General features: G+C 42.3%; 1 protein-coding gene across 7 annotated transcripts in view; it reads right to left on the minus strand.

The window, feature by feature from the left end:
* Positions 1-13,933, minus strand: part of LOC123997865 (protein cordon-bleu-like) — a 64,132-nt gene that overhangs the window by 32,733 nt on the left and 17,466 nt on the right. The window contains exons 1-7 of one of the 7 annotated variants that reach the window (XM_046302496.1): positions 13,661-13,797; positions 12,063-12,278; positions 8,627-8,837; positions 6,647-6,875; positions 5,526-5,570; positions 4,883-4,971; positions 4,389-4,484 (exon numbers count right to left, since the gene is read on the minus strand). In XM_046302496.1, coding sequence (XP_046158452.1) covers positions 4,389-4,484; positions 4,883-4,971; positions 5,526-5,570; positions 6,647-6,875; positions 8,627-8,837; positions 12,063-12,271 — 879 coding nt within the window. In that variant the 5' untranslated portion in view covers positions 12,272-12,278; positions 13,661-13,797. Of the gene's footprint in view, positions 1-4,388; positions 4,485-4,882; positions 4,972-5,525; positions 5,571-6,646; positions 6,876-8,626; positions 8,838-12,062; positions 12,279-13,660; positions 13,798-13,933 lie in introns of those variants that run through there. The other 6 variants (XM_046302493.1, XM_046302494.1, XM_046302495.1 and 3 more) reach the window with 6 other exon arrangements.

Below are 13,933 nucleotides of genomic sequence, written 5' to 3' on the forward strand. Positions count from 1 at the left end.
GATTTTCTGGATTTTTTTTCTCATTTTGTCTGTCATAGTTGAAGTGTACCTATGATGAAAATTACAGGCCTCTCATCTTTTTAAGTGGGAGAACTTGCACAATTGCAAAAATACTTTTTGCCCCACTGTATATAGGCTACCGTACAAATAAACTCAGCAAAAAAAGAAACATCCCTTTTTCAGATCTTCCTTGTGAAGGGTTTAAACACTGTTTCCCGTGCTTGTTCAATGAATCAATTAATGAACATGCACCTGTGGAATGGTCATTAAGACACTAACAGCTTACACACGGTAGGCAATTAAGGTAGCAGTTATGAAAACTTAGGACACTAAAGAGGCCTTTCTACTGACTCTGAAAAACACCAAAAGAAAGAAGCCCAGGGTCCCTGGTCATCTGCGTGAACGTGCCTTAGGCATGCTGCAAGGATGCAGCAGGGCTGCAGATGTGGCCAGGGCAATAAATTGCAATGTCCGTACTGTGAGACGCCTAAGACAGCGCTACAGGGAGACAGGACGGACAGCTGATCGTCCTCTCAGTGGCAGATCACGTGTAACAACACCTGCACAGGATCGGTACATCACACCTGCGGGACAGGTACAGGATGGAAACAACAATTGCCCGTGTTACACCAGAAACACACAATCTCTCCATCAGTGCTCAGACTGTCCGCAATAGGCTGAGAGAGGCTGGACTGAGGGCTTGTAGACCTGTTGTAAGGCAGGTCCTCACCAGAGATCACTGGCAATAATGTCGGCTATGGGCACAAATCCACCGTAGCTGAACCAGACAGGACTGGCAAAAAGTGCTCTTCACTGACAAGTCGCGGTTTTGTCTCACCAGGTGCGATGGTCAGATTCGCATTTATCGTCGAAGGAATGAGCTTTACACCGATGCCTGTAGTCTGGAGCGGGATCGATTTGGAGGTGGAGGGTTCGTCATGGTCTGGGGCGGTGTGTCACAGCATCATCGGACTGAGCTTGTCATTGCAGGCAATCTCAACACTGTGCATTACAGGGAAGACATCCTACTCAAGAGTGGTACTCTTCCTGCAGACTCATCCTGACATGACCCTCCAGCATGACAATGTCACCAGTCATACTGCTCGTTCTGTGTGTGATTTCCTGCAAGAAAGGAATCTCAGTGTTCTGCCATGGCCAGCGAAGAGCCCGGATCTCAATCCCATTGAGCAAGTCTGGGACCTGTTAGATCGAAGGGTGAGGGCTAGGGCCATTCACCCCAGAAATGTCCTGGAACTTGCAGGTGCCTTGGTGGAAGAGTGGGGTAACATCTCACCGCAAGAACTGGCAAATCTGGTGCAGTCCATGAGGGGGAGATGCACTGCAGTACTTAATGCAGCTGGTGGCCACACCAGATACTGACTGTTACTTTTTATTTTGAGCCCCCTTTGTTCAGGGACACATTATTCAATTTCTGTTAGTCACATGTCTGTGGAACTTGTTCAGTTTATGTCTCAGTTGTTGAATCGTGTTAACTTCATACAAATATTTACACATATAAACGCAGTTGACAGTGAGAGGACGTTTATTTTGTACATGTACAGTACGTATATGCAAATATTACAGTAAATCCAAAGCCTCAATCTTCTGCCGATTGATCCCAGGCCACAAGAGAGAAAGGGCCTGAAACCTGAAATGCATTTTTAGAAATCAGACAGCCTTCAGCAGGGACTGGGGAGTGATTCCTGGCCAGCGGCCAACCCTCTCCTCCCCGGATGAACTTTTCACACTGCGCTAATGTGTTCATAGTGACCTTCTCAAATGAAAGTGAGTGTGGCTAAATTGTTAATATTCCAGCTCACAGAGTCCCTCAGTACATATACTGCATGTTCAATTATGAAAGACCAATAAAAAATATGAGCTTGGCGCACACCCAGAAAAAATGTTTTGTGTGGAGGTGCTGACTAACGGCAAATAAACTATCAAAATAAAGAGTCGCACACTCCATATATAAACTCCCAGTAATTCACCAACGTTTCAGCATCACTGTGCCTTCTTCAGGGTAAATACTTGAACCCGGTTATGTTGACAAACAGTGCAAGTAGTGCAACCAATGACAATAGTGAGAGGTGTGTCATAATGAATAAGTTAATTAGAATGAATTGAGTGAAACTGTTAAAAAAACAACAGTTTATGGCATATTAAATATATTTGGCTATTGTTATCATATGCCAACATAATTTAATATTGCACATAATGTTAGCATCAACCTACATTATTGTTTAATTCAATTTCACATATTTAATTGTTTCCTATTTCATTGTATTTGTTACATGTCATTTTTGGGTTCAACCTTAATGCATAATATGCATCGTCAACAGGGGGAACATATTAGGTGTACGCTGATAAGCTGTAGAAAGAATATATCAATTTAAAATAATTTTCACAAGAAAGGTCTGAGATCAAAGTCAATATTCAGGCCACTAGGGATCAATGTTTTTAGACATCCAGTAAGCCTCCCTTTGTAGTAGTAGGATCTCCATGTTAACTCCTCTCCTTGGTAGAGCAACCTGCTCAATACCTGTGTGTTTGAGGGAGGAGTGAGGCTAAACTGTTAATATCCCAGCTCTCTGATAGTCCCTCAGTACATCAACTGCATGTTCAATTATGAAAGACCAACACAAACACACATTCCAAATTTAGGGAGAGACTATGGTAACTTTGAATTGGGATCCGTGCTGTTGTTGTACTCAGCTGTTGGAACGGAATGTTCCATGCAGGGAATTACCATGAATTCGTAGCATACGTTATATAACGTTATGTAATCTTAAATCAGTTACAGAACAGAGCCAAAAAAAGCTACTGGGTCTTTCTTTGTTATTAAAGTTTGGGAAAAGTTCACCTGAACATCTGTAATTACATGCTGGAGGAAATCTGAGAGCTAACCACAATGCCTATCACTCATGCATATCCAAGGTGGAAATGCATTTTAAGTGGAGTGCTCACTGCCAAGACGAGAGACAGATAGAACCGAACATGGCCATCTATGATGATTTAGAGGCAGCAACACGCCCTTATTGTCCTCTCCAAAGACTAAATGTGATCTGAAATAGTATAATTCTGTACAACAAAAAATAACTCTGGGAAAACAGACAGGATCATTTCTGGTATATGCCTTAGCATCTCTAGAACTGTGTCTTATAAGCAAAGCAATATCCTTTTCATTCCTTTAGATCATACACCATGTACACAGTCCTCAACATATCTTCCATCAGTTTGTCTAATGTCCTGTTCTATTCCAGTCTGTGTTATGAACAGTCCTCAACATATCTTCCCTTTTGTTTGGCCATTAGTGGTATCCAGATCATCCAGATCAAGTAAATGTTGCCAGGTATAGTATGATGATGTAACATAAGATTACAGGGTGTGTGTGCGTGTGTGTGTGTGTGTGTGTGTGTGTGTGTGTGTGTGTGTGTGTGTGTGTGTGTGTGTGTGTGTGTGTGTGTGTGTGCGCCCCCTGGGGCTTGACTCAAATGAGCAAGAGAGATCCACCAAGTTCTTATGGGAAATCCAATAAAATACCCATATTGATTTGAGGTGTATCCCAGATGGATGCCGGTAATAGATTCCACTATAATTGTATAAAACAGATTAAATTACATTCAAAACAGGTAGCCTGTTCAATGTTTGCTCTAATATAATAATGTTTTAGCACACATGCACACCACATTTAAAGAACTCCACGATGGAGTAGAAAAAAATTCCAGGAAACCGGCCCTACTGCTGTAACTACTATGGTTTTACAAACTTACTATTAAATACATTATATATGTCACTGAGTAAAGCTGATCAAATAATAAGAAATCATTCAAGGCTTTAATTTACTTCAGGTTGACTTGCTACAGAAACTTTAAATCCGTTAAGGTACTGTAATTGACTGAGGGGAATCAGAAGATGTGGGATCAGCTTGTCAAGTCTGCCCTCTAGTGGTAGATGAGCAGAACAACAGACAATCAGCTGTATTGAGAGGAGGCACAGGCTGAAAAGTAGGGTTGCGAAATAATGGTATATTTCCCAAAATTCCTAGGTTTTCCATAAATCCTTGTTGGAGAGTTCTGGATTTCCTGCTTATTCCCTCCTGATTCTTTGAATTGTACAACCAAGATTTCTGGAAAAACTGGGAATTTTGGGATAGTTATGGGAATTTTGCAACGCTAGTGAAAAGAAAACCAAAGTTGAGCTCATGTGCTCTAATATCTGTTACAAGGTGGTGGGTTTTGGAAAATCTACAATAGAATAGTACTCAAGAGCGTTGTTTATTTTCTGCTAAATTAATGAGATTGCACTTATTATTTGAGATTTGAAAGAAAATATAATGCAAGACATCAAGTAACACACCCAGACATTTCAATGGGGTTAGTAGTACTTACATTGTAGTGTTTTTCAGTACTTTGAGTAATATTATTATCAAGACCATCCATGTCCATAGTAGGCAACTGTTCTTCAGTCTGAAATGGAATGTACATCTAACATGCAATGCATCAGAATGCAACTACAATAGAAACATGACATGCAGTTATTTCAGTTAGTTGACAAATGATAGCAGTACTCCTACAGCTCTAGGGTTAAAAAATACTTTCCACGGGGACAGGAAAATCTACAAGACTCATTATTTTTATGGAAAGCCATCATATATATGTTGAGCTCAAGAATAACAGTAGCTATTTCAGTAGAAGATTTAAGACAGAAGAAAAACATGATTATTTTTCCTGCACTTGAACATACATTAGTAGTAAGTCAACAGTTTGAAGTCAGCTGCAGACACACACTCTATGTTCTAGATGGCATTATGGTGTTAAGTTAGCCAAGCCAATGGGCTAAATGTCACTCTGTTGGAACACAAGTGAACTGTGCCGCCTCTTACCTTTGATTTCCTTCTGTTGAACGTTAAGAATCCGAGCAGGCCTTTGTTCTCGGCCCCACCGACACTTGAGGTGTTGGAACGGAAGTATTCTAACAATGAATGGACAGACACTAGGTTTCAGTTCACTCCGAAATGAAAGGGTTGGCCCACTGAGCTAAAAATAAAAGGTTTTCATTCATGCAGTTCATTCATTAACCAATGGGATGAAATAAACCACAGCTAGAACTATACTACTATACTACATTATGCAAGTCATGGCAGTTATTAAAAGTTTAACTCAAGCATACAACAAAAACATATTCCCCATAACCACACACTCTCAAGCCTCTATCTACAATCAGGCAGTTTCAACAGTAGATGGCACTACAACTCAACTTTTCCTATATGACAGTGCATCTATTCTTCAACCTCAAACAGTCATAACACACTGTAAGCCAGAAGGAAAGGGAAATAATATTGACTGTATCTTATATTGGATCTAAGATATGTAAAACAAGCAAACGAAACACGCAAGATTGTCCCATGAGGAGAAAAGGAATGGCAAAGTGGGGTTAATGTGACTGTACAAGTGACTGTTAAGCTACAGGTCATGTCAGTACAGCATTGTGGATGGGAACAATAAGCAGCATTCAGACAGTAATACCTGGGTAATTTAGAGCAGGTGCAGAAGACATTTTAGGTTGACGAACTGGAAACAATCACAGGATTTCAACAACATTAAGGGTCCTTGTTGCAATGCAGAATATCCTTAACTACACAAGATTTTCTCTTTAGCAAAACTATACATCATTTCCTATGTCATTGGCTATGCAATCCCCCACCCCTCCCACCCCTGCCTACAGAAAAGGGGGAAACAGTGAAACTACCAACAACACTGACTATGGTATTTGACAAGTACCTCTAGTTTAACTCAAGCATCAGTACGTCTCACTAGGCTTTGTAGGTAGTGTTCTCATGACTAACCGTATATATTGCCTCTCTAAGGGCAGAGTCATAGGGGGCAGAGTACACATACTGGAGGGCAAGTGCTTATCGAAGCTCATTTAACCAAATATGTAAACACAAGCTCACTTATTTATTCTGCAGAGCCACCCTGATAAGATGAACTAGCCCAGACTGAATTACACCCTGTGTAAACATTACAGGAGCAGATGTAGCTAGCTGCAGTAAGAAAGTAATGCATGGTACTTTGATTCAAAACAATCTCACGTGTAAGTGCTGATTATAGATGCAGTCAGGGTGTAAAAGCGTGATAGAAAACAACGGAGAGAGCTCAAATTAAATATATGATTAAACAGGTTGAGAAGAATAAGAGGAACAGTAATGGTTTGTTAACAGAGATAGGTTGGTACAGTTAGCCTGATCTCAGATCTGTTTCTGCTACAATGTCAACTCCTTAACATTTCAAACTTGATTTGATCTGGGACCAGGTTAACACTGCAGATATCATGTGAGGACATGGAATAGCCTGGTCCCAGATCTGTTTGTGTCGTCTTGTCAACTCCTATAATCATTGTCGTACCGTAGGATGACCATAGGAATTGGCAAGAAATATGTCACCATTCTACAGGAAGAGGTGGAGGGAGATGAGAGAGGTGGAGGGAGATGAGAGAGGTGGAGGGAGATGAGAGAGGTGGAGGGAGATGAGAGAGGTGGAGGGAGATGTGAGAGGTAGAGGGAGATGAGAGAGGTAGAGGGAGATGAGAGAGGTAGAGGGAGATGAGAGAGGTAGAGGGAGATGTGGGTATAAGGTGGTTTATTTACCAAGAGTCTGGTCCAGTACGTACAGCTCTCTGATTCCTAGCTCACTCAGACACTTGTCTAGCTCCAGCTCATGGTTGCTGACATTGTCCTTCAGCAGCAGGACATGGGCCGGGTCAAAGTCACACTTCTCACAGATGGCTGGGACCAAGCTCCCCAGGGGCACCAGGGGACTCACCCTCACCACCGCCTTCTGGCTCCTGTGGTAGTTCACCACCAGACGCACCGTTTTCTTTACAGGGAAGACAGAGTGACTTTAGTGCCAATGGATGGATACAGTATTAAAGAGAATTAGAGAACGTCCTATGTTCAAATAGTGTTTGGCCTTGACCTTGCCTGCAATCATGCCGATCTGGCACTTCAGGTAGGCTCAATCAAATGCTCAAAGTATTTGAAATAAAACATTCAATTTGAACCCATGTCTAAGTTCAGTAATTAAATGGGACTTGATAGTAAAGATCTCAGCAGTACACATTCAATGGGAAAAACTAGGGTGGAAAATATTGAGAGAGACAAAAAAAAGTTTGTGTCAGAATCATAGGATAAACCATGATTAACTAAAAACTTCACTCCACCTCACTTAAAAAGAGGTTATGCTTTACTTTCAGCTTTTCCCTTAGAGCGTAGACATTTGTTGACAGGCCTAGGGGAGGGGGGGGGGGTGAGACTGGGGGTCATTCAAGACTAGCACTCTAAGGTAACTGAGGCTCGGAGCCAAGTTGAGGCCTGACAGAGAGGGCCTGTGTGTGGGCAGCCACTGCCTGGTCAGTCCCAGGGTGTTTGGTGAGAGGGATATAGAGAGGGATCACAACAACAGAACCAGCAGCACTAAGAGGGTTGAGGTGGTTGTTCTGAAGAACACAGGTTGCATCCCAAATGGCACACTATATAGTGCATTATTTTTAACAAGGTCCCATAGGGATCTGGTCAAAAGTAGTGCACTATATAAAAAGTAGGGTGCCATTTGGGACAAACAACAAAAGATACTGTTATCATGGAGGCCATGACGGTCACACACCAGTACACAATGTACAGACTTCAAGACTCTCCTTCTGAAAACATCATGTCAAACACTTACCAGTCAAGGGTGTGTAACAATCACAAGCACAACTGTTTTTGTGTGTGGCTCTTTGCTAATATTTACTGAAGCAAATTATTTTAAAAAAGGGGTTTATACTGTACATGCGTATTACAAATCATAAAATCCACTACAACCACATCATAATGCATTATACCGGTTGGCTTTAAGTAAAATGTTACCCACAATGTCGATGACTCAGAGTGAAATAGTGCCAGACTATGGCCATCAGCCAAAGGGAGGTCAAAGGGAGATAGGGGGAGCAGGGCCAGTGAGGCCTGAGAGTAGAGTAGGAATAATGCATGGTAACTAAAGGTAAGGCACTCATGAAAAATTCACATGCTAGGTAAGTAGGAGGAGACTAGGAGACACTGGAGACAGAGAGAGAAGACACTCAATCAGCCACCGAGAGCCGGTAATAATCCCACTGGTTTAGAGACTGGCTCTACAACACCTGCTGCCTACCTTAGCATGAGCACTTTTTGGTTTTTGTGGTCTTTCCTGCTGCAACGATTTAGTGTCAAAAGGTAAAGAAGGGCGATCGCACGGTTACATAGAGAATCATACATCACATTTCCCAGGTGTCAAAGGTTAGGTTCAATGAATGCTGAAAACATCTTATTCATTGTATCCCAAAAACAGTCAACGATAGCCACCCGTGCACTACAACAGCAAAAGGCCCAGACCAGAACAAACTCATTTCCAATAACTTCATGAAGTGCAACATACATGTGCATTCATGGAAGGCTAAACAGAGGATAACTATGAATCCTCAAGTTACAATAAACACAGCTCATTTCTTATTAACAGTCACATTGCACCTACATATCCTCAATCAGTAGAACAGTATCAAACAAACACACACAGATCTCTCTATATCAGGGTCAGGATCAGTAGGTACTCACCTCTGGCACTTTAGGCGGAGGTTTCCGCACCACTTTGTCCTGCAACACTTTCTCCCTGATGCTTATGGCAACAACGTCCAGGGACCCCAGCAGGCTGTTGGGCTTGAAGGATATGGACAGGCCCTCGCTGGACAGCAGCTCCAGGGTGTGATAGGCTGGGTTCAGGTGGTACCGGCTGCACAGATCCACCAACAGATCCATGAGCGCCTTGCTGCACAGAGAGGTGAAAGCAGCACAGGAAGCCAGGCTGAGTCACAGACAGGAAGCCAGGTAGAAATAGAGTCACAGGCTCGTCAGAGTAGAGTAGAGCGTAGCGGGACAGAATAGACCAAGGTAAGTCCCTATTCTCTAGTTAGCTCACTTCTTTGACCAAGGACCACTACTTTTGACAAGACCGCTATGGGCTCTGGTCAAAAGTAGTGCACTATATAGGGAATAGGGTGTCGTTTGGGATGTGACCTGACTGACAGATAGGGTTACCTCCTTTAGCTCCAATAGGAATACCTGTAATTACACTCATGTCGCTCGGCTTACAGCATTAGATAAGCCTGCAAATTGGTACATAAAAGGCTGATTTAATGATCTGAACTCAGTGACGTGTTAAATGAATTAGAAAGTTAAATTAATTACAGATAGGAAATCTAGCCTTAGTCAATTGACAATAAAATACCCATCTGATCTACTTATAATATATGTATGCAGGGAAGGAAATTAAGCTAGCCTGAGGCTAGTACTTTGCAAATAGGGCTAGTAGAAAATGTGCCAAACTAGCCCGTCAGGCGAGTGGCATTTTGTATTTCAAATATGAAATGGCACAGATTTGGCTAGAATAATGTAACCTGGGCTAGTAAAAATTGTAGTCTACTAGCCTGACTGGCCAGTGTCCTAAATCCTTCACTTGAGAATGTAGAATATTTTAATCAATCCTGATACAATGTTCAGTTTTTGAGCGTCATATGAAGTCCCATGTCACGGAATGCAGAACGTCAACTGACGAGGTGTCAAAGGGTAACGGTCAACCCAGGACAGAGAGAAACTCAAGGATGCTTTCTACTGCCTGCTGGGAGAAGACCGCTCATATGACCAAACTGCTAAAGGGCTGCTCTGAACAACCAACACAAATACCAGGGCAAAGGTTGCTCATCACAAGTCTTACAACTGCATCATAATGCATTACACATTAGCTGTAGGATGGAGAATTATGGTTCGTTTGAAAATAACAATGTATTAATTTACACTACAACTTTCTTCTTAGAATAACGTATCTAGCTAGCAAATGAGGCTTTGACAAGACACTGGAAACACAACACATTGAGCTGTATTCCCTATCATAATGAAAACAGTGTGACAAAACCCTTACACACCATAATGGAGAGGATGTTGCCTAACTGCTTCCTGCACACATGAACCAGGTGATTACAAGACATTTATGACACCTGGATGAAACTCCCTTGGGTTTTATCATGCACTGAGACAGCAAAACGAATTTCCCATAAATCAAATGACCGTCAGACACACTTCATTTGGATTGTCCAGATTTCACATCTGTAAAGGCTCTACAGATGGTCGTACTATCAACAAACTATCTGTTGATAAGCAACTGTATGCTAAGGTTACGGTTAGGGTTAGGTTTAGAATAAGGGTAGAGTTTAAGGTTAGGGCTAGAGATGTGAGATGTGATTTCTGCTCAGTAATGTGTGAATCTATATTGAACAAAAATATAAATGCAACAATTGAAAAGATTTTAATGAGTTACAGTTCATATACGGAAATGGATGTGGATCAGAAAACCAGTCTGGTATCACCACCATTTGCCTCATGCAACGCGACACATTTCCTTCCATAGAGTTGATCAGGCTGTTGATTGTGACCTGTGGAATGTTGGACATTTTTTGGGACATTTTCAGCTTCCAAGAATTGTGTACAGATCCTTGCGATATGGGGCCGTGCATTATCATGCTGAAACATGAGGTGATGGAGGCGGATGAATGGCATGACAATGGGCCTCAAGATCAAGACCATCCCGCAGGTGATCTCAAGACCATCCCAAAAAAAGCCAGATGTGGAGGTCATGGACTGGCGTGGTTACATGTTGTCTGTGGTTTTGAGGCTGGTTGGTTGAACTGTCAAATTCTCTAAAACGACATTGGAGGTGCCTTATGTTAGAGAAATTAACATTCAATTCCCAAGGCAACAGCTCTAGTGGACATTACTGCAGTCAGTATTGCAATTACACGCTCCCTCAAAACTAGGAGCGATCTATGGCATTGTGTTGTGTGATAAACCTGCACATTTTAGAGTGGCCTTTTATTGTCCCCAGCATCAGCTACTTCATATGGGGCGGTAGGGTAGCCTAGTGGTTAGAGCGTTGGACTAGTAACCGGAAGGTTGCAAGTTCAAACCTCCGAGCTGACAGGGTACAAATCTGTCGTTCTTCCCCTGAACAGGCAGTTAACCCACTGTTCCTGGGCCGTCATTGAAAATAAGAATTTGTTCTTAACTGACTTGCCTAGTTAAATAAAGGTTACATAAAAAAATATGCCACACCTGTCATGTGGATGGATTATCTTTACAAAGGAGAAATGCTCACAAAGTGACATAAACAAATATGTACAACAAATTTGAAAGTAATAAGCTTTCTGTTCGAATTAGAATTTTGTTTAATAACTAGTTGAAATGTTACTGATAGTCTAAAGATGGACTATCCAAATGAAGTGTTACCCAAATTACTTGGCAAAGAGCATCACTTAGAGTAAAAGCCAATGGAAAAGACGGCCCCAAGTGAGAGAGATGACGACCACTGTACGAGCCTGATGCCAGATCAGTTCTCTGTCCAGAGCAGTTGGCAAGACTTCACAGACAGACCTGGGATCACTGTCCTATATTGGTTCACAAAAAGATACTGTTAGAAACTCTCACATGCCACTCATTAACAGAAGCCCTTGTCTTGTTTTCTGCATGAGGGCTGGAGTCCTGGATGGCCTAGTCTGATTCACTCACTGCTCCAGCAGAAAAAGAGAGAGACCCTCATTAAGGCCAGAGAGGCTCTGGCAGGTCAGCTTCTCACACAACGCGCACACACACAACGCGCACACACAACGCGCACACACAACGCGCACACACAACGCGCACACACAACGCACACACACACACACACACACACACACACACACACACACACACACACACACACACACACACACACACACACACACACACACACACACACACACACACACACACACACACACACACACACACAGAGAGAGAGAGAGAGAGAGAGAGAGAGATTCTGGGAAACTGAGAGAACCTTGAAAAGGCCTCTCCGATCAGATACCAAAGGCCACATGCATAAGAGTCTGTGAATTGAGGGTCGCAGGGTTAATGTGTACGTGTGCATATGCATATGTGACGAGTGTGTGGTGTTGCCTGTCACCTGCCGTCCACTGTGCTGCTGGTCTGGTAGCCTTGAGGCAGAGTGATGTGGAGGTCTACGCTGGTCCTCATCATGTTCTCCTTGGTGTCCATCACCATGCTGCCCATACTGCCCTGCGCTGAGCCTCCCCCGTCAGGCACAGCGTTACGGAAGATTCTCCTCGGGGCCGGCTCGGGTGCCAGGGGCGGAGGGGGGGCTCGGGACTTCATCCTCTTCCTGAGGGATGGACAGAGGTTAGGCATAAGGTTAGGGATAGGCATATGGCTAAGTTTAGTTTTATAATCAGATATCTTAGAGCGAAATTGTCCTTTGCAGATTGGCCGGATTGTGGCAACTTAATTAATTCTCCCAAAGTTGTTTTGTTTTCTCCCAGAAAAGGCAGTCCGGTCATCATGGTGATTCAAAGGGAAATAGAATAGACAAGACTTTGAACAACATTGCTGTTTTGCACTGGGATAGGTGACAACGAACATAACAAAGGGAAATAGAATAGACAAGACTTTGAACAACATTGCTGTTTTGCACTGGGATAGGTGACAACGAACATAACAAAGGGAAATAGAATAGACAAGACTTTGATCAACATTGCTGTTTTGCACTGGGATAGGTGACAACGAACATAACAAAGGGAAATAGAATAGACAAGACTTTGATCAACATTGCTGTTTTGCACTGGGATAGGTGACAACGAACATAACAAAGGGAAATAGAATAGACAAGACTTTGAACAACATTGCTGTTTTGCACTGGGATAGGTGACAACGAACATAACAAAGGGAAATAGAATAGACAAGACTTTGAACAACATTGCTGTTTTGCACTGGGATAGGTGACAACGAACATAACAAAGGCAACTTGAATGGCAATGACTTTGTCTTTCAGTGAGTCTGTCTCCAGATATGCCATGGTTGTTTATTGGTTGGCAGGGTCACAGTGGTCTGTGTTGTGATGTACCACTCAAATCTGACACCAAGGACTTTCCGTATCATGATTGGTTCATTATTATAAAAACTTGATGCAGTGATCTTATTTTATAAACATAAAAAAGGGGGAGGTGCTCTACAAGCCTCTCCGGGTTTTTAACCCCTCTTTTCCTTTGCGTTTTAAACCTTTATCATATTGTTTTGTAGTTTCTTGTGTGCAAATAAATAAAACAATTATGTTATACAGCATAGAGATGATGTAACCATCTAAACACACAAGGATAAAGATAACCAGCATGCATTGCAATTCATCCAAACTCAGGTCCGTCATTATACTGTATAATGCTTCAATATATAAATGAATACATAGGCATAAGGCGGCAGCTCTACACTGCCCCAAAATACATGGCACTAACTGCACTGATGGCAGGACTTTGAAAGAAGATGATGTAAATCATTAGTGGTCCTAACTTTCACTACACCTGACTCTGTATGTATTTGACACGTGTCAGGAACAAATTGTAGCCTTGTCTCAGCACACACACACCATTATCTCCACTATAATATACAGTTTACAATGATTCATATGCCTTTTCCCTTCTTGGTATGTTGAATAGCTACACACTTTCTCCCGACTGAGCAAACAACAGTATGAGATAAATCTGCACCACTCACGTCAAGTCAGTCCTTGTGCTTTTGATTAAGCGTTCTGTATATCAGTCCGTGTTTATAAATCCTTCCCAAGGACTGGGGCTACAGGGAAAAGTGCTCTTCTAGGAGCCTCGAAGACAACTTGTTCTATGAAGGTGGAGAGTAGGCGTGCATGTGAACATTCAACAAACTACCGTGCTTAGACTCTAACCTCACCTAAGTTAATGATTAATAACTAAGTCCGGCATCCATCCACAGCCCCAGAGTAATTGAACCATTGAACCACAATTGTTCAAA

The sequence above is a fragment of the Oncorhynchus gorbuscha genome, linkage group LG15 (assembly GCF_021184085.1).
Source record: "Oncorhynchus gorbuscha isolate QuinsamMale2020 ecotype Even-year linkage group LG15, OgorEven_v1.0, whole genome shotgun sequence".
In the NCBI taxonomy this organism is placed as follows: domain Eukaryota; kingdom Metazoa; phylum Chordata; class Actinopteri; order Salmoniformes; family Salmonidae; genus Oncorhynchus; species Oncorhynchus gorbuscha.